Here is a 27,281-nt window from a genome sequence, read left to right as displayed (position 1 = left end):
GGACAGAGTATTCCAGATTCTCACCACCTTTTTGGGGTAAAAAAGCTACTCCTCAAAATCCACTCCTGCTCCTTTTCTGTGTGTCAAAGTCATACCGTTATACAGCATTGAACGGACCCTTCAGTCCAACCTCTCCATGCTGACCAGATATCCTAAACTTATCTAGACTCAGCTGCCAGCATTTGGCCCGTATCCCTCTAAATCCTTTCTATTCATATACCCATCTGGGTCTCTTTTAAACATTATCATTGTACCAGCCTCCACTACTTCCTCTGGCAGCTTGTTCCAAACATGCACCACCCAGTGTGAGAAAAAAATTACCCTTCAGGTCCTTTTTAAGTCTTCCTGTCTCACCTTAAACTTCTAGTTTTGGACTCTCCTCTACCCTGGGAAAAAGACCTTTGCTATTCACCCTATCCATGCCCCTCATGATTTTTTAATCTCTACAAGGTCACTCCTCAGCCTCTGACACTCCAAGGAAAAATAGCCCCAGCCTACTCAGCCTCTCCCTGTAGCTCAAACCCTCCAACCCTGGCAACATCCTTGTAAATCTTTTCTGAATCCTTTCAAGCTTATCAACGTCTTTCCTATAGCCGGAGACAAGAATTGAACATGGTATTGTAAAAGTGGCCAATGTTTCTATGAACTAATTGTTTTGCCCTGCTTCTGTCTTTCTGTCTCCAAGTTATATTCACAGCCACATCTAAGGTTCTACAGCACAAAGCAGGCCCTTCAGCCCATTGAGTCCACATCAACCTCTGTATAGGTTGAGCCCTTCAAGTTTCACAACATCTTTCCGACTCGATGGGCCGAATGGCGTTACTTCCACTCCTTTGTCTTATGGTTTAAAGCAAGGAGCCCAGAATTTAAGATAACGAGGTGTAGAGCTGGATGAACACAGCAGGCCAAGCAGCACCAGAGGGGCAGGAAAGCTGACGTTTCGGGCCTAGACCCTTCTTCAGTTTTCTGAAAGGGCTCTATGTTTCTATGAATTAATTGTCTTGCCCTGGCCTTTTCTGTCTCAAGGTTACATTCACAAGCTACAACTAAAGGGTAGCCCGGTGGCTCAGTGGTTAGCACTGCCGCCTCAAGGTCCCAGGTTCAATTCCAGCCTCGGGCAACTGTCTGTGTGGAGTTTGCACATTCTCCCCATGTCTGTTTGGGTTTCCTCCGTGTGCTTGGGTTTCTCCCACAGTCCAAGGATGTGCTGGCTGGGTGGATTGGCCATGCTAAATTGCCCATTGTGTTCAGGGATGTGTAGATTGGGTTGGTTATATGGGTTTGGGTGGGATGCTCCAAGGGTCAGTATGGACTTGTTGGACCAAAGGGTCTCTTTAGCATGAATCATGGAAACCCTACGGTGTGGAAACAGGCACTTCGGCCCATTAAGTCAACACTAACCCATGAACAGGGTGAACCCTTCATGGTTAACAACATCTTTGCTAAAACAGGGAGACTAGGATTGAGGGCAGTATTATAAGAGTGGTCTATGTTTCTATCAATTAATTGTTTTGCCCTGTCCCTTTCTCTCTCAAGGTTACATTCACAGCTACATCAGCCCATCATCGGTGTACGAGAGCCGAGGGGAGAATCTGACAGCGCCCCAGGCCGTCTTCACTAAAGTCGGCGAGGTGTATGGGGAGCCGGAGGGGTTGGGGCTGGGGCCGGACAGCCCTCGCTCGGGGCTGGCGAACGGCTACTTCAGCGGCGAGGCGGCGGTCAGCGAGGGCTACAGCATGGACGCTTTCTTCATCACGGACGGCCGGTCAAGGAGGAGGAGCGGCGGCGCCAGTGGGGGGAGGCAGCCGGGACAGAGGCACCGGTGCGGGGAGTGCGGCAAGACGTACGCTACCTCGTCCAATCTGAGCCGCCACAAGCAGACCCACCGCAGCCTGGACAGCCAGCTAGCTCGCAAGTGCCCGACCTGTGCCAAGGTCTACGTCTCCATGCCCGCCCTGGCCATGCACGTCCTCACCCACGACCTCAAGCACAAGTGCGGCACCTGCGGCAAGGCTTTCAGCCGGCCGTGGCTGTTGCAGGGTCACCTCCGCTCGCACACCGGCGAGAAGCCCTTCGGTTGCGCCCACTGCGGCAAGGCGTTCGCCGACCGCTCCAACCTGCGAGCCCACATGCAGACCCACTCGGCCTTCAAGCACTTCCGCTGCAAACGCTGCAACAAGACATTCGCCCTCAAGTCCTACTTGAACAAGCACTACGAGTCTGCCTGCTTCAAGGGTCCCCAAGAGGGGGAGTCCTGAGAGAGAGAGAGAGATATGCAAAAAAAATTTACAACACCTCCTGACTGAGGTGGAATGAGATAGAACAGAGACGTGCAAAAAATATAAACGCAAAACCTCCTACACGTGGAATGAGAGTCGTGCAAAAATATGAATGCAAAACCTCCTAAATGTGGAAATGAGAGATGTGCAAAAATACAAGTGCAAAACCCCCTGAACATGGAATGAAATAAACGAGACGTGAAAAAATATGAATGCAAAATCTCCTAAATGTGGAAATGAGATAAATGCGAGACATGCAAGATTTTTTTAAAAAATGCAAAACCTCCTAAATGTGGTATAAGATAGGAGACGTGCAAAATATAAATTGCAAAATATTCTAAACATGGAATGAGATAAAGGAGACGTACAAAAATAACAGTGCAAAGTCCTAAATGTGAAATGAGATAAACGAGAGACATGCAAATAAAAATGCAAAGCCTTCTAAAAGACGAGGAATGACAACTTCTCTCCACCTCAAAGCAATACTTCCTTGAGATTACTTCCTAACATTTTTTTAAAATAAATATATGCTGGATTTGCTCTAAGAAAAAGAAAAAAAACTGCAACCCTTTCTTCAAAGTCGTAGCATGACATAAAGATTATTTTTTGTCATGCACCGACCAGAATCTTTTCTTTAGAACCAGTTCTTTCCACCAAGTTTGGAAGGAAGAACTCATGAAGTGAAAGCACTGGGACCATGATGGCTAAGCTGCACAAATACCTGTACAAACAGGCAGGTGTGTGCACGTGCACAGCTGTACCAGGAACATATATGCCACACCCAAGAATAGTCCCCCAGAACATGCCAACACATGTGCGACCATGCAGCTGTGCATTAACCGTACAGACACATGCATGCGCATGCAGATACATGCACATTGACAAATAGGCATGTGTGCATGTACACATCCATCTGCACACACACACAGGGACACATATGCACGCACAGGTATACTTTTTCAGAACATGCCAACATCATGTGCCATGCATGCACACACAGACACATGCATACACACGCAAAAATGACCTCTGTATTTTTTATGCTGCTCTTTGCTACAGGACGGGATATATTTATTGCATCTTCCACGGCGACTGAATGGTACTCGAATTTTTCAAAAGGGTATTTTTTTTCACTGACCTGAAGACAATACAATGTTTCTGGCGTTTTCCCCAGGATTGATCCATCAGCAAGTATTATGTGTTAAAGTTGAATATGTTTTGTCAAAAGAAAACTAATACTCTGTGCCATGTTATTTAATTTATGTACAGTAGAATCTGCCTACAGTGACCATGTGGGTTGGTTGCCAGTATTGGTCTAAGCAATGTGACCTACAATCTGAACAATTGGTGCTAGAATCTTGTGTTAAAAAAGCTAGCTGCTAATTTTGACAGTCAGTAGGATGGTGCAAAAGTCTTCTTTGGGCAGGTATGGAACACAGGATCCTGAACACAAGGTATTTTTCTGCAAGATATATTCATCCAAAGGTAGAATTGATCACTCATAGGAAGGCCAGTGGCTCAATTCGTCCTTACCAGCCTCCTCTCTCTGAACCTCTTCAAACTACATCAGCATAACCTTTTGTTCCTCTCTCCTTTACAGTCCTTTCAAGTTTCCCCTTAAATCTATGCACTTAAATGCCTCAATGACTCCTTCTAGTACCAGGTTCCATGTTTTACTTACTCACTTTCAGCATAAACTCACCCTGAAATCCCTTCTTGGTGACTGTCTTATATTTATCACCCTATGTTTTAGACTCCCCCACAGTGGAAACATGTTATTTTCAAACGTATTAAATCTCTTCACAATTTACAGGCTCCAGTTTTTAGATTTAGATTTTATTGTCACATGCACTCAGATACAGAAGTACATGAGTGCAATGAAAAGCATTCAATGTCACTACATCTTAGGTACAAAGGTACCTTGGTATAAAACAATTTAGGTACAAAGTAGTAAAAGAGAGAACAAAGTATAAAAAGTTAAGCATTACAGACCATGATAGTATGTATAAAAAAATAAAAAAAGGTACAAGTAACATTAAAGTCAGCCTTTGCTGATAGTTGTACCATTTGAGTTCTAATGCCATCCTTATGAAACCTTATTGCACCTTATCCAGTGTTCCTATATCCTCTCCATTACATGGAGATTAGTATTGTGCATAATACATTAAATATATTTTTGCCCTCACTACCTCCCTCCGAAGTTCTCCCTATTAAGAGGACAAGGAGGGTATTTAGATACTCAAACCTCTTTCTCCACTTTGTCAGGTTACGTAATCTGCACCCTAATGATGTGCTCACCTTCATCCCTTAATATGCTATTCTAAAAAGATTTAACATAATTTTCTACTTTTCAATTTTATTCATCTATAAATGATTCTGCGTGTTTCATTTCGGTTTTTATAGCCTCCTGGAGTATTTAGTGTTGTAGTGGTAATGTTACCGATCTGGTAATCCAGAGTCCCCACTAATGCTCTGGGATATAGGTTCAAATCCCAACATATCCAGCTACTGGCATTTACATCCAATTAATACATCTGGAATTGAAAGCTAGTCTTCGCAATGGTGACCATAAAGCCATTGCTGTCACTAACACCCCGTTTGGTTTACAGAGCCCTGTATGGAAGGAAATCAGCCAGCCTTATCTGGTCAGTCCTACGTATGACTCCAGACCCACAGCAATGTTTAACTACCCCACCAAATAGCCTAGCAAGCCACTCAGTTCAAGGGCAATTAGGAAGGGCAACAAGTGGTGGCCTTGTTAGTGATGCCTATGTCCATGGAAGAAAAATTTAACTTGCATGCCTTCTTTTAGTAATGTGTATAGATACCTCTAAATCTCTTTGGTGCATGACCCCATTTTGACTTTTCTGCGAGGAGTTTCTAGTCTCTTTATTCTGCCTATCAAAATGCAACATTTCCAACTTATCTCATGAAATCCCCTTGTTATTTGAGAGCCCATTCACATCTGTTATTTTGTTTTAGTTTTCCTTTTATGTAGCAGGCACTCTGATCAGGTTTGAATCACTGGTAAAATTATTACCACCACGATGAATGTTACTTGTGTGGGTATTTTTCAGATTTCATAGGATATACTTTAGCCGAACTGCTGAGCCAGCGGTAACCACATGGAATTCACTACCTATTCGATCAGTCATAGCAATCATTTGGGGATGCCTCCTGCATTGCAAATTGTGCTAATATTGAGCACACTTTAGAAGTAGATCATTGGTTATGAAGTGTTTTGTGGTTCCCCAGGGAGGGTGAAATGTTCTACAAGAATGCAAGTTTTGAATCGATCACTATAACTGGATTCTACTGTATTTGAATGTTGTAAAATATTGTTATGATCATGTATTCTTATCATTGATAACAAAGGGGTGTGCTTTTCATGGAGCAGTGTTTCTGATGGTGAAAAAAGTTCTGTAATTTCCCCATGCTGTGTCACAGAGATGGAATTGACTGGTGTGCATTTTGGTGTTATCCACACTGTACCGTGAACATGCCAACTGAATGCCCCTTCCATGAAACTATGCCCCTTTACTTTTATTGAGCTAATCATCTATGAGCCATGGATTGTTAACCCCTGTGTTGCCAAAGCGCTTGCCACTTTGAAGAAAGAATTTTTTTTAAGTTTACATAACTATTTATGTATTTGACTATTTATGTATTTAACTATTTATGCATTTATTTATTTATTCACGCCATAGTTTTACGAGTCACAAACATCACTGAAACAGCCGGGAGTTTATTTTGAATTCCTAACAGCTCAGAATTAATTTTTTTAAGCGCCATTATGGTTTCTTTTTGTTGTTGCAGTGCAAGGGTCACTTGAGAAAAAACAATTCGGGGAATTGAGTGAATGTCAATATTGTAAATAAGGCACTACGCTGTATTCCAGCAATAATTCGATGATGCATGGCTTTCCTCCCTCTTCTAGTTTATTATGCCCTCAACAAGAGAATGCAGGTATTGACTGCGGTATTACTTAACAGTGGAAATCAGGGATCTGGCAGGGATGCAACAAGCATCTGCAGACAAAGCATAAAGTAGTCTTCCTTTGATTGCAGGATCTGTGTCAGGCTGCTGTTGTGCTTTTTGCCTCACATCATGTCCTTAGAAGACTTTGCAGAAGACATTCTGTTCTCTCTTTCTCTTTCTATTTTTCAAAAGTTAGGTCTTACCTTGTCCATTTGGCAATCTGGTTTAAGAATCTATTCACACCTGCATTCCTCTCATTAACCTTTCTGTAGTACACTGCACCTTTTTAATTTTCGTCCGGTCCACATCCCTCCAAATTTCTGCCCACTTATGTTCAGAAGGAGACTATTCGGCCACTCAGATCTCTTCCGCCACTCCACTAGATCACAGTGAATCTGCATCTCCAATGTATTAGCTGTCAATGTCATTGCCTAAACAATGATCAATCCCACTTTCATATTTCCAGTACAATGAAGTATTTTATAATGTCACCTCTCAACAACCTACAAGGCGCTGCTGATTCTGGACCACCAGAAGAAGCAATTTCTCTCTTATCCAGCCCATCAACTCCATTCATCATTTCAAAAATGTGCTGAAGTGGCCGACTTGAGTAAAACAGCTGCATTGTGAAAAGAAATTACATTCTTCAAGCATGCACCAGCCCAGTGAATCCAAGTGGATTCTTTCATTTTAAAGGGTGTATTGAGCTCAGGTCCTATTAACTGGCTCGCAATCCAGGCACTGAGCTGGGATGATTGGCCGTGACAATTTTGAGTGGTGGAACAGGTTCACGGGGCTGAATAGCCTACTCCTGCGCCTATTTTCTATGTAAGATGGGAAACATGGTTGATTTTAATTCCCAGTGTAGGATTATCACTGTTCCAGATTAGCTGAGCCAGCACAGAGAGTGATTTAAATGTCATCTGTGAGAACCACTTCATTATTCTAACTGAGCTCAGCTATATCAAAAACTCCTTTGGCTTTTAGCATTCACTCTGCCCTCTGGTGGGAGGTTTCCACTGTTTAAACTGCTGACAGCGTTAGGTTTGTGATCTTTGTTTAAAACCTTTATTTCCAAAGTTTTTTCCTGAACTGAACAAAAAAAGTGCTGATTTTATTAGATTCAGTGTGTCATATAATTTGTACTTTGTGCTCAATGACCTGCTTCCAGTCTAGCAACATCTCAATTTGAATAATCTGATTCTTGTTTTCAAATCCCCCATGGTGTCACCCATCCCTATCACCAAACCTCTTCCAGCTCAGCAACCCTCCCAAATAAAAACAGAAATTGCCAGAGAAACTGTCCTAGACCACTGCACTCCTTCCATTTTGGCTTCTTCTGCATTCCTTGCCAGCTTCACTCTAGCTATTGGCAGCTGTGCCTTCAACTATGTCAGGCCCAGCCTCTGAAGTTCCTTCCCTTCACCTTGCAGCCTTTCTACCTCTCCTATTTTTGCTCCTGAAAACCTACCTCTTTTAACACATGAACACACTTTGATCGTCTGTCCAAATGCCCCCTCTGTTGTTCTGGTGTCAGTTCAAAAGCTTCACAAATGTCGTTGAGGGATGGAAGTGTCCTTTACTGGATAAGATGTAGGAGAAGAAGTAGCCCATTCAGCCCATTGAGTCTTCTCTTCCTTTCAATGAGATCGTGGCTGATTTGATAATCTTCAACTCTACTTTCTTGCCTTTTCCCCATAGACCCTTGATTCCTTTGTTGATGAAAAATCTATCTCAAGCCTTGAATTTATTTGTAAGATCTTAAGACGTAAGACCAGAAGTAGGCCATTCAGTCCATTGACCCTGGTTCATCATTCAATGAGGTTGTGGCTGATATGATAATCTTTAACTCCACTTACCTGCTTTTCCCCATTACCCTCGATCTCCCTACAGACTAAAAACTGTCTACCCCAGCTCTGAATATATTTAAAAGACCTTAAAAAATAGGAGAAGTAAGGCCATTGAGTCTGCTCTACCTCTGGCCCGCATGTGGGGCTCCAGACCCTCAACAATGTGGTTGACTATTAACTCTCCTCTGGATGAGGAATTATTACTGGTCCAGCCAGCAACACTCACATGAGCAAGTAAAACTAAATTATCTAATTGTGCTCCTGTGAAACAAAGTGGGACATACACAGGGTTAAAAGGTGAGGTACACATTGTTGTTGTTGGCGTTTGGAGGCATTAGGATCCAGTATGACTGCACTTCTAAGCAATCGTTCGTTAGTCATTCCTGCCCACTTCCTGCTGGCTGCCCATGAGAAACCCAGCAGTCTATGTTCCTCCATGTTCTGTCTGTCCAATACAGCAGACTGTATCCTATATAGTAAGAGCTCTGCCTACTGCATCTGCATAAACCCCTTGGTCCTCAGTTCTTGCCAGGGATCCAAGGCCACAAGGTAAGTGTACTGGGAAGGCATTCCCATGTGAAAGAGAAGCAGGGAGATCCGAGACAGAGGAAGCCTATAGTTTACTCCTTCAAAAATCAAAAACATTATTTTTCAAGCACATTGTTTTCCTTGTCAATTTAAAATGGAAGCCTACCAGATCCACCCAGAAAGAATGTTACCCGGGATTAAAGGCTTATCTTAATATTGGGCAGGCTGTCTCTATGATCTTTGGAGTTTTTGAAGAATATGAGGCAGTCTAGTAAAAACATACATGCTTCTGACAGGAACTACCCAGTTTTATGACTGAGAGGATGTTTCCCACCATTGTGGGATCTAGAGCAAGGGGACATAGTTTCAAATGAAGGGTCTCCCAAGTAGGATGGAGATATGAAGGAATTTCTTCTCTCAGAAGGTCAGGAGATGTAAGAATTCTTTTCCCGAGCGACAGTGGAGTCTGGGTCATTGAACTTATTCAAGGTTAGCGTTTGATCAAGCAGGGAATCAAGGGTTATGGACAGCAAACAGGAAAAAGGAGCTGAGGCCATAACCTGATCATCCATGAGCTTACTGGAGCAAGCCCAAGGGGTCAAATGGCTTACTGCTTCCCCTATTTCTAACACTGATCTTATGCAGGTAATACCTCCAGACCATTTTAACCTCATACACACACCAATCTTCTCCATATGGAGGCTGGGATACTAACTCTGTTCAATGTATTCCTGGAGATTTCATCACACCCATCTCCTATCTCCCTACATTGGTTGACCGAACTGCCCAACCTCAGCTATCAACTCTTCCCTCACCAATTGAAATCCGAAAAGGGATTTCATTGCCAAATTGGAGCCTTTCTTTAATGGCCCTAACTATATTTGTAATTAAATAAATGAAAAGTATGTTAAGGCTATTTTTTCAGAAAGTCATCATTTATTTTAATGCTCTAAATGAAGTTTCTCCTGGGAGTTTCCAGCAGTGGTTCCTTGGGGACTGGAGGCTGGCAACCCTTGGTGGAATATAGAATCCATACAGTATGGAAAGAAACCATTCAGCCATCAAGTCTGCACTGATCTTCCGAAGAGTATCCCACCCAGACCCAGCCCTCCCCTACCATATACCTGTATTTCCGATGGCTAGTTCACCTAATCTGCACATCTCTGGTCACTATGGGGCAATTTAGCATGGCCAGTTCAGCAAACCTGCACATCTTTGGACAAATGAAAGGAAACCAGAGTACCCAGCGGAAACCCATGCAGACACAGGTAGAATGTGCAAACTCCAAACAAACAGTCACCTGAGGGTGGAATTGAATCCAGGTCTTTGGCGCCGTAAGTCAGCTTTGTTGACCACTGAGCCACCATGCCAGGGTGGGCAAGGGAGGAGTAAGAATGATCTTGCATTTAATTGGCACATGTCATGACTGTGGAATCTTCCACAGCACCTTACAGTCAATGGATGTGCAGTGAACTTCTGCACAGGATGCTCCTGTAATTGGCATTGTGACACTGTGACCAGATCATGCTGATTGAAGGATGAATATTGGCTAGGACACAGAGGAGAATATCTCTTTAAAGTAATGTCATGGTATCTGAGACAGTAAATAGGCTTCAGCTTAAAATCTCTTCTGGAGCGGTGGAGGGGGGAGGTGAAATGAATTGAAGTTCTGATGCCAAGCTCAAACTTCCTTGTCTCTTTATGATGGGAAGATGGAGGGTTCGTAGTGGAAGCAACAGATTATTTCCTACAAATCCTCAAATGTGAAGTCCAGTAGAATGTGACCACACAGTAGCATTGATGGTAACCATGGTAATGGCAAAGGGCTGGCCCACTTGTGAAGGTAAGAATCACAGAGTTTAGGGAAAGTGGGTGATGAGAGTATTCACTGTGGGGTTCAGGGCTGGGGGGATAAATTAAAGATTGTCACTTCCCCTTTGTGATCAGGAATAACGCTCATGAAATTCATAAATAATTACACTAGGAAAAAAACAACCAAAATAAAGTTCTGAGAGATAATGGGAACTGCAGATGCTGGAGAATTCCAAGATAATAAAATGTGAGGCTGGATGAACACAGCAGGCCAAGCAGCATCTCAGGAGCACAAAAGCTGACGTTTCGGGCCTAGACCCTTCATCAGAGCTGATGAAGGGTCTAGGCCCGAAACGTCAGCTTTTGTGCTCCTGAGATGCTGCTTGGCCTGCTGTGTTCATCCAGCCTCACATTTTATTATCTTAAAGTTCTGAGAGAACAGTTTTGACCCAAAATCAATCCTGTCTGAAAGCGCTAACAGCAATCTCCACAGAAACTGCACTGAAGAACATTGTCCTATCTCCTGTTTTATGTGACAACCACGGATCATTTTATAGATTATAAGCTCTAAATCTATTTAAAATTAATGAACAAAAATAATGGAAACCTTCAATCTAGATTTCTGAGTGTGATATGAATGCTGTTATTAGTTTCTTTCTAACTTCTTTCTCTCTCATTCTGAAATCCTCCTCACTCTCTTTTCCCCCCTCCGTCTGCTATTCCTCATCTCCATTCCTCATTCTCTGACTCACTCTCTCTCCATTCTCACCTCTTCCCATGCTCTCAGCCTGCTATCCCCATTTTTCATGTTCCCTCCCATGCTGGTATTTCCTTCTCTCTCCCCTTTCCCTTCCTTCCTCTATCTGTCGTCTTCTTTCACTCATACTCTGTGCTTCTGCAACTGTCCCTTCTGCTTTTCCAGTTCTTTCACTGACTGTTATCTCCGTCCCTCCTTTGCTGTCTCATTTATTCTCCTCCTTCTCCAGTTTTCCCACTCTGCTTTCTCCAGTAGGGTGCCCTTCACCATGACAGCTGTTTGAAAGATTACTCTGTCTTCAGCTCTCTCTCAGCTATCCTTCCCCTCTCATGTTCTCTCTCTCTCACTTTATTATTTTCCAGATCTCACACACTCTGCTATGCCCTTCTCTCCCTATATCTGTTTTTCTGCCATTCCCCTCTCTTCTGTTCTCACACAGAACAATGCTCCTCTCTCTCCAGTTCTTTTCTTTCTGATATCCACTCTCTTCAGCTCTGTCCATCTCTTTGTCTCTCCAGATGTCTCCCACTCTAGCTGCTATGATGCTTTCTCTTTTTTCTCTTTGTATAACTCACATAGCTGGCATTATAGTTAGTTTTAGAAAAAGTAATTTTGTATATAAAGCAAAAATGTATATTCTGCTGCATCAATTTATACTTGCACTCAGTTTTTATTGTACACTTCACCGTGTACAAGGTGTACACAGTTTCTGGAATTTTCCATACTATTTTATTCTTTATAAAGAAAACAGGATTTGAACACGCAACTGTAGAAAGCACAATTGTACCAAACCTCTTTGCCAAACTTCAAAAAGGAGAATAAAGGATATAAATGACTCGGCCCTTGTGCTTATTTTGTGTTTGTAGTGCTGACCTATGTGTTGTAATTAACCTTGCCTCCTTTGTTATCTGGGACTCAGGGGTCAAAGTTCATGGTTATTGGGTCATTCTCGCACACTGTGACCGTCACTTCGGAATGTTTCTGAACTGTTTTGGAAATGGTTATTCTGAAGCATAGAATTTTTAAAAAATAAATGCCTGGGCTGGGAATCTCCAAACAAGTTAATCAAATTAGCACCAATCTGCAAGTTACCAAGATTGATATGGAGGATGAGAGCCTTTGGACTCATTGTGGTTCAAACCACCTGAACAGCCCTTGTTCCCAATGCTCCCTCCAGTTGTCTCTTAAATTAATCCTCTATTTCCCATCTCCCCTGTGACCATTTCCCATCTCATGTGTGTCTAATCTATGTATTTACCTGGTTTGCACTTGTTTTCTTTTTGTGTTCCTGTCACCGATTAATTTGGTCCGCATTTACTTTTCCTTACCTGCTATAGGAAGGATATTATTAAATTGGAAAGCATATAGAAACAATATACAAGCATGTTACCAGGACTGGACAGTTTGAGTTATAAGCAGAGACTGGATAGGCTGGGACTTTCTTCCCTGGAGCGTAGGTGGCTGAGGTTGACCTTATAGAGATGTATAAAATCATGAGGGGCAGAGATAAGGTGAATAGCAAAGGTCTTTTTTCCCAGGGTAGGGGAGTTCAAAACTGGAGGGCAAAGGTTTAAGGTGAGAAGGGGAAGATATAAAAGGAAATGGAAGAGCAACTTTTCTCACACAGAGAATGGTGCGCATGTAGAATGAACTGCCAGGGGAAGTGTTGGATGCAGGTATTGTTACAACATTTAGACAACATCTGGACAGGTCCATGAAGAGCAAAGATTTAGAGGAGTATGGATCAAATGCAGGAAATTGGGACTAGTTTAGTTTGAGAAACCTGATCGCCATGGATAAATTGGACTAAAGAGTCTGCTTCTATGGTCTACGACTGTGCCACTCTGATTCTATGACGATTTTGTTGTTTTATTCATTGAAATCCACCGCACAAAAGGAGGTCATTGGGCTGTCCTTCATTGTACCAGTTCTTTTAAAGATCTCACTGATTATGCCCAATCCTGCACTTCTTTTTTCCATAGCCCTGAATTTTCTCCTTTTCAAGTACAGTCTAAATCCAAGTGTGAAGCTGGATGAACACAGCAAGCCAAGCAACATTTCAGGAGCATAAAAGCTGGCGTTTCAGGCCTAGACCCTTCATCAGAGAGGGGGTTGGGGAGAGGGTTCTGAAATAAATAGGGAGAAAGGGGGAGGCGGACCGAAGATGGATCGAGGAGAAGATAGGTGGAGAGGAGAGTATAGGTGGGGAGATAGGGAGGGGATAGGTCAGTCCAGGGAGGATGGAGAGGTCAAGGGGGCGGGATGAGGTTAGTAGGTAGGAAATGGAGGTGCGGTTTGAGGTGGGAGGAGGGGATAGGTGAGAGGAAGAACAGGTTAGGGAGGTGGGGATGAGCTGGGCTGGTTTTGGGATGCAGTGGGGGGGAGGGGATACCACCTCAAGCCGCATCTCCATTTCCTACCTACTAATCTCATCCCGCCTCCTTGACCTGTCCGTCCTCCCCGCACTGACCCATCCCCTCCCTACCTCCCCATCTATACTCTCCTCTCCACCTATCTTCTCCTCTATCCATCTTCAGTCCGCCTACCCCCCACTCCCTATTTATTTCAGAACCGTCTCCCCATCCCCCTCTCGGATGAAGGGTCTAGGCCCGAAACGTCAGCTTTTGTGCTCCTAAGGTGCTGCTTGGCCTGCTGTGTTCATCCAGCTTCGCACTTTGTTATCTCGGATTCTCCAGCATCTGCAGATCCCATTATCTCTGATCACAGTCTATATCCTGTTCCTTTTTGAAGGGTGCCATCGAATCTGATTCCACTAGCCTTTCAGGCAACACATTGCGAATCATGTCAATTCACTGACTGAAATTTTGTTTTGCTTCTTTTGCCAATTATCTTCAATATGTGCCCTCTGGCAACTGACTGTCCTTCCAATGGAAACAATTTTGCCCCATATACACTTACCAAAATGTTTCATTGCTCTGAGTAGCTCTAATAACACCACATTTGTATTCATCAATTTACTTTATCTTTCCTTTGTAACTCAAGCCTCTGACAGAAGTCTTGTAGATCTCTGTTCCTCAAACAGAGGTGTCTTGTATCTCAATTAAGATCAACACAAGCTTGAGGAACAGTAATTCCACTTTCACCAGGACTGGGTTTAATAATCTCAGACCATCAATTCTGCTTGCATTTATTCGGACAACACTGGTGCTGATGCTGTTTTTGTCATTTATACCTCCTCTGGACCCTTGTTGCCTAGTTTGTGTCTTGTTGGCTTTGCTCACAACAGAGTGGACCCAGATGCCGTTTTTCATATCTCTCATTTACACCCATTTTACATCTCATTCTCTCCTTTATTCTCATTAGTGCTGCCTTAGTCTTTTGCTTTGGGCATCCTCACAATCCAATTTGCTGCTCTATCCCCTCTGTGAACAGCATAAGAAACACTAATTTTCAGTTCTTTTCAGACCTGAGGAAAAGTCATACTGGACTTGAAGCATTAATTGCGTTTCTCCCTCCTCAGGTTCTCCAGCACTCTCTGATAATATTTCAGACTTACAGTGCCCACAGTATTTTCCTTTTATCCCCCAGACCCTTCATTTGCTTCTTTCCTTATCTGTTCATCACCCCTTTTGCCTTACACCATCATTACGTCTTTCTCTAAACAAGCAAAATACTGCAGATGCTAGGAATTTGAAAGAAAAGCAGAAAGTGCTGGAGAAATGCTGCTTGAATACCTCCACTCAGTCCACAAGCATAATAACAACCTTCTGCTCTCTTCCCATTTTAATTTTGAGCCAATTACTCCCATATTCACATTTCTGCAGTGTTCCAGTGAAACCCAATATGAGTTACTGGAGCTTTACAACCTTATGAGCTCAACATTGAGATCAGCAACTTCAAGCTATAAATTTCATGCTCCCAGTTTTTTTGGTTTTGTTCTGGACAGGATTAACTTTTACTCTGCTTTAACAACTACTCTGTATCCAACTCACTTCTGTTGCCATTCCCTTAGTCTTTTATGGCACCTGTGATCTATAACCTCCCACACCCTCTAATGTTCCGTTGACTACTCCTCACCTTCCATTTGCTCCTCCCCACCCTTTTTCACAAAATAAAGTCCATAATTGTTCCAACTCCCACTTCAGTTGCAAAAATAGTCATGTTGGGCTCAAATCATTAACTTTGTGTCCTCTTACACAGATGCTGCCAGACCTGATGAGTTTCTCCAGAAAATTGTTGTTTTTATTTCAGATTTCTGGCATCATTAGGATTTTGATTTTGCTTCAATGTGTTGATTTCAGGGCACTCATTAACATTCAGTTAATGTTCCAGGTTCTATAAACTGCATGCTAAAGCATTCTGCAAAGATGTTGTCCAATGGTGAAGGGGAGAGGTTTGCATTTACTTTCCAGAAGCCAGGCCAAATGAAAAACCATAATGTCCACCAGGATTTATCATGCTTATTTCCAAGATCTACCAGCAGAGATGGTCACCTATCTTCCATTGCCACACTCTGACACTCCCTGCCTGCAAAAGCATGCCCTCTGACATAGCAGTGTTGGCTCAATGGTTAGCACTGCTGCTTCACAGTGCCAGGAACTCAGATTTGATTCCAGTCTTGGGTGACCATCAGTGTGGAGTTTGCACATTCTCCCCGTGTCTTCATGGGTTTCCACAGTCCAAATATGTGCAAGTTAGGTGGATTGGCCATGCTAAATTGCCCATAATGTTCAGGGATGTGTGGTCTAGATAGATTAGCCGTGACAATTGCAGCATTGTGGGGATGGAGTATATGTGGGTGGGAAACTCTTTGGAGGGTCAATGCAAACAGGATGGGCTGAATAGCCTCTTTCTACACTTAGGGATTCTATGAATGAGCAGCAGCAACCGAGATCAGTTACTACAGCATATTGATTGGGAAAATGGCAATAATGCAATGTGTTACGTTCTCCAGAAGTGGGGGTGGCTGCATAATACCGGGGCCTGAGAGATGCTGGGGTTACAAGGCCTAATAACTAGGGCCTGGAGCTCTAGGGTTGAGCTGTGCTTGGGTCAGGGATGAAGCTTGGGCCTGGAACAGCACCAAGAACCATGGTTTCTGTCCCCGAGCTGACCTGGTACCATCCTGGGTCAAGCCTTGAGAAGGGCAGGAAGCCCACTCATTAAATGTCTCCATGATGTGCATGGGATGTATGCCCACACCCCCACCCTCCAATAAAATCTTTATTTCCAAATTCACTGTCTTATTGATCAATTAGTGGGCCAAATAGCCTACTTCTTTTCTGATGTGGTACGTTCTTATCTGATTGTTACAAAAGTTGCTGTATAAATGCTAGTCTGTATTTATAGTCTATACATATCAGGACAATGCAACGAGCGGCTGCCAATTTGGTGAATTCTTTTCCAGAGAAACTAGACCTTTTCCGGATGGGAGAGCACCTCCTACAAATGGCAACTACTGCACAGCACGGCTCCGGGTTAGGGTCATCTCCCTGACCAGTTCAGCTCACCATGTGGTGAGCAGGATGGGATTAATTACTTCAGGAGGGGGATCCTGTTGGAAAGAGCCAGAGATCAAATTACCGCTCGATTTTGGAAAATAATGAACTTGCTGCATTCCTGACCAAAGTGTCTCCGCACTTTCTGAGCCCCTGAGCAGACAATCTCACGGACAGTCTACCTGCCTCACCACCAGTTGAGGCATTAAAAAGAACAATGAATATCCATCTAATGACCCCAGGCTCCCCAAGACCTGGCACAGGGTGGGTAATTGTCATATGGGGACCATGGCAAACAAATCCACGAGGGTGAGGGACAGCTTGCAAGCTCTTTGTTGGGGCGGAACAGGGGTTTTTGTTGAAAGGCAGTCAGTGCCTGAGAACCGCTGCCCTCTCCCCTGACTTCCCAATCCCACATTTTCCATTGCAAACTCACTGCTGCCAGCACTGACCTGTGACCCGTGAGCTTATACGTTTGGAGTTTCGAACAATGAAAGGAGACCTTGTGGAAACATGCACAATTCTTAAAGGGACTTGACAGGCTAGATATGGTGAAGTTATTTCCCTTTGTGGGAGAGTCTGGGCCCAAAGGACATAATCTCAGAGTAAGGAGGTCACCATTAAGGTAAAGGTAAAAAGAAATTTCTTCTCTCAGAGGATAGTGAATCTGTAGAACTTTTTTTACGCGCAGAATAACATAGAACATAGAACACTACAGCACAGTACAGGCCCTTCGGCCCTCGATGTTGTGCCGACCTGTCATACCGATCTGAAGCCCATCTAACCTACACTATTCCATGTACGTCCATATGCTTATCCAATGATGACTTAAATGTACCTAAAGTTGGTGAATCTACTACCGTTACAGGCAAAGCGTTCCATTCCCTTACTACTCTCTGAGTAAAGAAACTACCCCGACATCTGTCCTATATTTTTCACCCCTCAATTTAAAGCTATGCCCCCTTGTGCTCGCTGTCACCATCCTAGTAAAAAGGGTCTCCCTATCCACCCTATCTAACCCTCTGATTATTTTATATGTTTCAATTAAGTCACCTCTCAACCTTTTTCTCTCTAATGAAAACAGCCTCAAGTCCCTCAGCCTTTCCTCGTAAGACCTTCCCTCCATACCAGGCAACATCCTAGTAAATCTCCTCTGCACCCCTTCCAAAACTTCCACATCCTTCTTATAATGCGGTGACCAGAACTGTACACAATACTCCAAATGCGGCCGCACCAGAGTGTTGTACAGCTGCAGCATAACCTCTTGGTTCCGGAACTCGATCCCTCTATTAATAAATTGTAAAATGGAATGAGGCTGGGTCATTAAGAATATTCAGTACTGAGATTTTACATCTGGGTCTTTTAAATCAAGGGTTACAGGGAAAAGGCAAGTTGAGGATTTTTAGGTCAGCCATGACCCTATTGAATGTCAGAGCAGATTCAATGGGCCAAATGGCCTACTTCTTCTCTAATGTGTTCTTGTCTCATTGTTACAAAAGTTGCTGTATGAATACAAGTCCGTATTTCTTTGACAGCTATCCACATGCTGCTCAGTAGAGGGAGCTGATACCCTATACCAAACATGACCACAGTATGATTAATGATGTGATAATGGGAACTGCAGATGCTGGAGAATCCAAGATAACGAAATGTGAGGCTGGATGAACACAGCAGGCACAGCAGCATCTCAGGAGCACAAAAGCTGACGTTTCGGGCCTAGACCCTTCATCAGAGAGGAGGATGGGGTGAGGTTTCTGGAATAAATAGGGAGAGAGGGGGAGGCGGACCGAAGATGGAGAGAAAAGAAGATAGGTGGAGAGGAGAGTATAGGTGGGGAGGTAGGGAGGGGATAGGTCAGTCCAGGGAAGACGGACAGGTCAAGGAGGTGGGATGAGGTTAGTAGGTAGGAGTTGGAGGTGCGTCTTGGGGTGGGAGGAAGGGATGGGTGAGAGGAAGAACAGGTTAGCGAGGCAGAGACAGGTTGGACTGGTTTTGGGATGCAGTGGGTGGGGGGAAAGGCTGGGCTGGTTGTGTGGTGCAGTGGGGGGAGGGGGCGAACTGGGCTGGTTTTGGGATGCGGTGGGGGAAGGGGAGATTTTGAAGCTGGTGAAGTCCGCATTGATACCATTGAGCTGCAGGGTTCCCAAGCGGAATATGAGTTGCTGTTCCTGCAACCTTCGGGTGGCATCATTGTGGCACTGCAGGAGGCCCATGATGGACATGTCATCAAGAGAATGGGAGGGGGAGTGGAAATGGTTTGCGACTGGGAGGTGCAGTTGTTTATTGCGAACCGAGCGGAGGTGTTCTGCAAAGCGGTCCCCAAGCCTCCACTTGGCTTCCCCAATATAGAGGAAGCCACACCGGGTACAGTGGATGCAGTATACCACATTGGCAGATGTGCAGGTGAACCTCTGCTTAATGTGGAAAGTCATCTTGGGGCCTGGGATAGGGGTGAGGGAGGAGGTGTGGGGGCAAGTGTAGCATTTCCTGCGGTTGCAGGGGAAGGTGCCGGGTGTGGTGGGGTTGGAGGGCCGTGTGGAGCGAATAAGGGAGTCACGGAGAGAGTGGTCTCTCCGGAAAGCAGACAGGGGTAGGGATGGAAAAGTGTCTTGGGTTGTGGGGTCGGATAGTAGATGGCGGAAGTGTCGGAGGATGATGTGTTGTATCCGGAGGTTGGTGGGGTGGTGTGTGAGAATGAGGGGGATCCTCTTTGGGTGGTTGTGGCGGGGGCGGGGTGTGAGGGATGTGTTGCGGGAAATGCGGGAGATGCGGTCAAGGGCGTTCTCGATCACTGTGGGGGGAAAGTTGCGGTCCTTGAAGAACTTGGACATCTGGGATGTGCGGGAGTGGAATGCCTCATCGTGGGAGCAGATGCGGCGGAGGCGGAGGAATTGGGAATAGGGGATGGAATTTTTGCAGGAGAGTGGGTGGGAGGAGGTGTATTCTAGGTAGCTGTGGGAGTCGGTGGGCTTGAAATGGGCATCAGTTACAAGCTGGTTGCCTGAGATGGAGACTGAGAGATCCAGGAAGGTGAGGGTTGTGCTGGAGATGGCCCAGGTGAACTGAAGGTTGGGGTGGAAGGTGTTGGTGAAGTGGATGAACTGTTCGAGCTCCTCTGGGGAGCAAGAGGCGGCGCCGATACAGTCATCAATGTAACGGAGGAAGAGGTGGGGTTTGGGGCCTGTGTAGGCGTGGAAGAGGGACTGTTATGTATGATAATCACCTCTTCTTAAAAATCTCAGTGGATGGCTAATGGAGATGCAGCTGAAACATGAACAGCTGAATGTAGAATTGTGCCCCTATGGATGAGACATTTTCTGACATTTTAGCAAGTTTTACTACACAGTTGCTGTTAAAGATGCCTCTATTAAATTAGATTTTCCAGAAACATAGTTGGTTAGTTAATAAGACAGTGAATTCGGAGGTCTTTCATAGAAGTCCTGCAGTGTGGAAAGAGGCATTTGACCCAACAAATCCACACCAACTGCCAGAGCATCCCACCCAGACTGTTATGACCCACCTAATCTACACACCCCTGAACACTACGGGCAATTTCCCATGGCCAATCCATCTAGCCTGTACATCTTTAGACTGTGGGAGGAACCTGGAGCAAACCCTCGCAGATACAGGGAAAATGTGCAAACTCTGCACAAACAGTCACTCGAGGGTGGAATCGAACCCGGGTCCTTGGTGCTGTGAGGCAGCAGTGCTAACCACTAAGCCACCGTGCCACCCAGTCTGGGTGGGCAGCGTGTCTTCCACACATCCCGCGTACAACATGGAGACATTTAATGAGTGGGCCTCCTGCCCTTCTCAAGGCTTGACCCAGGATGGTACCCGGCCAGCTAAGGGACAGGAACCCTGGTTCTTGGTGCTGCTCCAGGCCCAAGCTTCCCCCTGACTCAACTGCAGCAGCTTTGTCCATGACCCAAGCACAGCTCAACCATAGAGCTCCAGGCCCTAGTTATTAGGCCTTGTAACCCCAGCATCTCTCAGGCCCCAGTATTATGCAGCCACCCTCACTTCTGCTGGATGGAGGATGTTGGTTTTGATCTCACCAGCTGTCATAGGTACGGTCTGACCTGCTTATAGAAAGAATCATAGAATCCGTAGGGTGCAGAAAGAGACCATTCGGCCCATTGAATCTCTACTGACTCTCCAAAGAGCATCCCACCCAGACCGTACCTCCACCCGATCAGTGCTCCCTCAGTCCTGCACTGGGTGAGTGAGACCAGATTTTGTGCACGGGTTTCTGGAATGGGCCTTGAACCCATGTACACAGATGGGTGTGCGGCACTCACTGAGTCACTGCTGACACCTGGAGTGGGCACTTTCATCTGAAAGAAACTGCTTAACACCTCCATCGACTGTGAGCATTTGGCTTCTCTACACTCCCAGGCGCTGCGATAGCGACTATTTTGCAGAACGGCGGAATGGGGTTAATCTGCTGCCTTGGCCAATCTTTAGTCCTCAATTAACAAAGAAAGAAAAAACACATTTTCTATCCATGATCACATGGGAACCGGCTGTGCATAAATTGGTTGCCACATTTCCTGTGATACAACAGTAACCACACTTCAAAACATTGGAAAACATGCTATAACATGCAAGATTTTCATTCTTTTGTACCCAGTTACCCTTCCTGGCTTTTCACTATCGTCCAAATTCAAATGTTTCCTGTTGCAGGCACCTGTTTTTTTTAAACTTGTGACACATCCAATGCCTCATTCCACATACAGAATGTTCATTAATAGTGCAGATTTACTGCCAGCTCCATCTGCTATTAAAAATGTTAATGTGTTAATTACTTCTCCAGATGATCCAAACTTCAAAACTGTCACTCCATATGACTACAGAGGCTCAGAAAGCATAACATTATTTAAACTGAGAATCACAGTTTTTTAAATCCATTTGTAGGACCTGGGTGTTCCTGGTAGCCCAGCATTGACTACCCTGCCATAGTTGCCCTTGAGAAGGTGGTAGTGAGCTGCTTTTGTGCTGCAAGTCCAGTTGAGTTTCTGGTCAGTGATAACCCCCAGGATGTTGATAGTGAGGAATTCAGTGGTAGTAACACCTTCAGTGAAGGGCAGTGACTAGATTGTCTCTTAATGGAAATGGTCATATGTTTTTGCAAAAATCACAACCACAACACTTCACAAATAGATTTAGATTGTTTAAACAATCTGCAAAGCCTTACACTCCTTCTCACCATTCAACCCAAGGTGAGACTAGGAAAAATTGAAGTTAGCAAACTAAGATGTGCTAGACTGGCGACCTTCAGAAAAACAATGGGATTGGATTTGATTTTCGACTTGATAGGGAGAAGGGAAAGTCAGAATTATATTTAAGATGCCAGTTTGGAAACTTTGAAACTCGCCTGTTTGTGGGCATACTTATTGATATTCAAAAAGTTTTTTTGCCATTAAATTAGATCGGTGTTGATTTGTAACTCAGCTGTTTGTTTGGCTCTGTGAAGGATGTGCTGTGGGGGGTTGGGTGGTGATTTGATGGACATCTTTAATCAGATAGATGCAGAGCAGATGTTTCTACTTCTGGGTGAGACCAGAAATGAGGGATAACAATATAAGATGGTCACTAATGAATCCAGTAGAAATCCAGAAAAGAAAAATTTCCCCAGAGCATGGTGAGAATGTGAAACACACAAAGAAAAGCAACTGGTGATTTGAGGACATCAAAAACTCACGCAAACAACAATATTTTTGTTTGCACAAAAGCTGATGTTTCGGGCCCAGACCCTTCATCAGAATGAACGGGAGCTTTGGTGCTCCTAAGATGCTGCTTGGCCTGCTGTGTTCGTCCAGCTCTACACTTTGTTACCTCGGATTCTCCAGTATTTGCAGTTCCCACTCCCTCTGATATATTTATGTTTGCATTTTGTTTGTGGGAATGGTATTGGACATTGGGTAAATGCCCCTGCTAAGGAATTGATCAAGCTGATGGAAGCATTATAGACTGTTTCAATTTGAAAATATACCAGTGGGATGCATATTCAGTGTATGCACATCACAAAGGTTTAACAATAAATAAAAGTTCAAACAAAGACAACTTTTATTCAGAAGATAAATTGAAAGAGAACTATGTACGCCACTATAAAAGAGAAATAGGTTCACAACTACCAAAGAAGAAAGGTGTAAAAAGGAAGTAGTGACACAATTATAAATTGCGATAGATACACAAGTATAAAAGGTAACTATGAACATGGGTATAAAAGGGAACAGATTAATTAGATGTATTGAATTGATCTTTAAAGTCAGTAAGAGTGGAGATGAACCTGACTTACTGTTTTCCAGAAATATTCTCCCCCTCATTCCCCTTACAATATCCCACTCTCACACTCCCTTGACTTCCTCCCTGATTCCTGAATGGAGGTCCAGTTACCATACCAACACATCACATTTTTTTTGAACTGCTAGGGGAAAAGAAAACAAGGGAAAATAGAATTAACGATGATTGAATTTTGCTTTGAAACGTGTCAGAAAAGCTTGACAGAAACAGCTGGAGAGAATTGATTCTAGAGCGATTTGATTTGAGACTATGAAGGAAGGGGCATTAAGTGGCTGGAGTCTGTTCTTGAACTTTGTCTTGCCCCTTTGTCAAACTAGTACAAGCATAGTCTTAATTTTAAGGATCTTCTGAGATATAACTAAAATACTTCCACAGAAGCTGGTATCCAACCACCAAGTCATTCTTTATTTACATGTGGAGAGTCCTTGACACTGATCCAGCTCCCTCAGAGCCAGCTGTCAGGGTGAACAGGATGTCTGACTCTCCAGTTCTGATCTGTCAGCCACAGCTCCCTGATCAGGCCAAATTAACAGCCCCAATCAAGGAACTCATATTCTATGGGTCTACCTCGCTGACTTTGTTACAATCACTGCAGTAACTGTAAATACTGTAAATGCAGTAAAACTGTAAATAAATAAGCTTAGAAAGTAAGATGCGTTAGATTCAGGGAGATTTGGCTGTCTGGATACAAAACTGGCTGTCCAATTGAAGACAGAGGGTGGTAGTAGATGGAAAGTATTCAGCCTGGAGCTCAGTGCCCAGTCCACAGGGATCTATTCTGGGACCTCTGCTCATTGTGCTCTTTATAAATGACTTGAATTTGGAAGTGGAAGTGGAAGAGTGGTTAGTAAGTTTGTGGATCACACGAAGGTTGGTGGAGTTGTGGACAGAGTGGAGGGCCGTTGTAGGTTGCAATGAGACATTGACAGGATGCAGAGTTGGGCAAAGAAGTGGCAGATGGAATTCAACCTGGAAAAGTGTGAAGTGATTCATTTTGGAAGGTCGAATTTGAATGCAAAATACAGGGTTAACGGCAGGATTCTTGGCAGTGTGGAGAAACAAAGGGATCTTGGGGTCCACGCCCATAGATCCCTCAAAGTTGCTACCCACGTTGATGGGGTTGTAAAGAAGGTGTATAGTGTGTTGGCTTTCATTGGCAGGGGAACTGAGTTTAAGAGCTGTGAGGTCATGCTGCAGCTCTATAAAACCCTGCGTAGACCACACTAGGAATATTGTGTTCAGTTCTTGTCATCTCATTATACGAAAGATGTGGAAGCATTAGAAAGGGTGCTGAGGAGATTTACCAGGATGCTGCCTGGACTGGAGGGCAGGCCTTATGAGGAAAAGTAGAGGATATTAGGGCTTTTCGCATCGGAGCGAAGAAGGATGAGAGGTGACTTAATAGAGGTGTTCAAGATGATGAGAGGCATAGATAAAATGGATAGCCAGAGACTTTTTCCCAGGGAGGAAACGACTATTATGAGGGGGCATAATTTTAAGGTAGAAGGTATGTGGAGATGTCAGAGGTAGGTTTTTTACACAGAGAGTGGTGGGCGTGTGGCAGTGGAGTCAGATACTTTAGAGACTTTTAAGTGACTCTTGGCTAGGCACATGGAGGACAGTAAAACATGGGGTATGCAGGGTAAATTGAGCTTAGTAGGATAATAGGTCAGCACAACATTGTGGGCTGAAGGGCCTGTACTATGCTATAATGTTCTATGCTGTATGTTCTATGATAGATGTCAGTCTACTCTACAATGCTAACAATTCAGAGGTGTGGGTTCAAAAAGATCATTTCAGACTTAACTTTGTCTCATTAAATAAGTCTAGAATATCAGTAATAGTAACTATATTGCCAGATTGTCATTAACAAAACAACCGGTTCACTAATCTCCACCTTTGGGAAGGAAAGACATCTGCTCTCTTTGCTAGTCTAGTTTAATTTCTTTGACTCCAGAACCACAACAATACAATTAGTTTTAAAAGAAATGGGTGAGGAGTGGGAGTGGAATGGGCAGCAGAGGTTTATGATCTGAAATGTGGAGTTCTGAATCCAGTAAGATGTAAAGTGTCCAACTAAAAACTGGCTGCTGTTGTTTTAATTTGTATTGAATTTATTGGAATGACATAGCAGATAGAAAATTAAACTGGCAGTCAATTGGAAGTTCAGCAATGTTTGAGAACTGCAGGGACATAATGTACAAAACAGTCACCAAGTTGCATTTCATAGAATCTCTACAGTATGGAAGCAGGCCATTCCACCCATCATGTCTGCACCAACCCCCAGAAGGACGTGCTACCCAGATTCACCCCATCACTGTAACCCTATATTTCTCATGTGTAATCCACCTGGACTGCTCAGCCTGGACACTATGGGCAAATTAGCGTGCTCAATCCACTTAATTTCACATCTTTGAATTGTGGGAGGAAATCCACTCAGACATGGGGAGAATATGTACACTCCACCTCGGCAGTCATCCAAGGGCGAATTTGAACCTGGGTCCCTGTCGCTGTGAGGTAGCAGTGCTAACCACTAAGCTGCATTGTAGACTAACTAGTAAAGTTAAGGCACATGGGATTCAGGGTGAGTTTGCCAATTGGATACACTTTTGTCTTAATGGCAGGAGACAGAGAGTAATGGTGGAGGGTTGCTTTTCTGACAACCAGCAGTGTTCCACAGGGATCAGTTCTGGATCTTCTTTTGTTTGTCATTTATATAAATGATTTGGATGAGAATATAGAAGGTCTGGTTAGTAAGTTTGCGGGTGACACCAAAATTGGTGGCCAAGCAGACAGTGAAGAAAGTTGCCTAGGATTGCACAGGAATCTTGGTCAAATGGGTCAATGGACTGAAACATGGCAGATGGAGTTCAATCTGGAGAAATGCGCAGTATTGCATTTTAATCCAACAAACAAGGGTAGGGCTTGTACAATTAATGGTAGGGCCTTGGGTAATGTTGTAGAACAGAGGGACCCAGGGGTGCAGATACATAATTCTTTGAAGTTTTTGTCACAAGTAGACATGATGGTTAAAGAAACATTTGGCATGCTTGCCTTCATTCCTCAGTCTTTTCAGTATAGGAATTGGGAAGTCATGTTGAGGTTGTACAGGACATTGGTGAGGCCTCTTCTGGAATATTGTGTCCAGTTCTCGTCGCCCAGTTATAGGAAGAATATTATCAAGCTGGAGAGGGCTCAGAAGAGATTTACCAGGATGTTGTTGGGTATGAAAGGCTTGAGTTATAAAGAAAGGCTGAGTAGGCTGGGACATTTTTAACTGGATCATAGGAGGTTGAAAGGTGACCTTATAAAAGTTTATAAACTAGGAGGGGCCTAGATAGAGTTAATGGTAGTTGTCTTTTTCCTAGGATGGATAATTTCAAGACCACAGGGCACATATTTAAGGTGAACAGGGCAAGATTTAAAAAAGGCATGAGGGGCACATTTTTTTTACACAGAGGGTGGTTTGTGTGTGGAATGAACTTTGAGGAAATGGCCAGAGATCATAGATAGCATATTTACCAAGGTACCAAATGGGAGATGGATAAATGGTAAAAGCAAATGGTATCCAGGCTAACTTGGCAAGTTGAATCCAAACTTGGCTCCTTGGCTGGAGACAGAGGGTGGTGGCTGTTTGTGTGACTGGAGTCCAGTGTGCAGTGGTCTACCACAGGGATCAGTGCTACATCCCTTATTGCTTGTGATATTTATAAACAATGTAGATGAGAAAGTAGGGGTAATGATAATTAAATTTGTGGATGGAGGAAGTAGATCTCACACTATAGGAGGATATAGATGGATTGGTCATGTGGGCTGATCAGTCGCAGAAGAAATTTAAGCCTGAAAAGTGTGAGTTGATGCACTTTGGAAGAAGTAACAAGACAAGGGAGTACTCACTGATTTGCAGGTCACTAGGAAGCTCGGAGGAATCTCAGTATGCTTGCCTGGAAATCCCTGAAGGTGACAGGGCAAATTAATTGGATAGTTAAGAAGACGTAAGCACTTTAGCAGTCATGGAATAGATTGTAATGCAGGGAGGTCATGTTGGACCTATACAGGACTTTGGTTAGGCCACAGCTGGAATGCTGCATGCAGTTCTGGTCAGCACACTACAGCAAGGATGTGATTGCACTGGAGGAGGTGCAGGGAAGATTCATCAGGATGTTGCCTGAGATGGAGAACTTTCTCTAAGAAGGGAGGGCAGATAAGTTCAGGTTGTTTTCTTTTGGGGTCCTGATAGAAATGTATAAGATCATGAGGGGCATGGACATGGATAGAGAACATTATTTCTCCTTAGTTGCTGTGTTAATAA

General features: G+C 44.0%; 1 protein-coding gene across 1 annotated transcript in view; it reads left to right on the top strand.

Moving 5' to 3' along the window:
• The window catches only part of LOC125461190 (transcriptional repressor scratch 1-like), a 41,017-nt gene extending 30,304 nt beyond the window's left edge, over positions 1–10,713 (top strand). The window contains exon 2 of the mRNA XM_048549675.2: positions 1,537–10,713. Within this exon, the coding sequence (XP_048405632.1) occupies positions 1,537–2,258 (722 nt within the window). The 3' untranslated portion in view covers positions 2,259–10,713. The remainder of the gene's footprint in view (positions 1–1,536) is intronic.
• Positions 10,714–27,281: the final 16,568 nt, after the last annotated feature.

This window comes from Stegostoma tigrinum, chromosome 19, assembly GCF_030684315.1.
Source record: "Stegostoma tigrinum isolate sSteTig4 chromosome 19, sSteTig4.hap1, whole genome shotgun sequence".
Classification (NCBI taxonomy): domain Eukaryota; kingdom Metazoa; phylum Chordata; class Chondrichthyes; order Orectolobiformes; family Stegostomatidae; genus Stegostoma; species Stegostoma tigrinum.
This window is presented reverse-complemented; position numbering and strand designations above follow the sequence as displayed.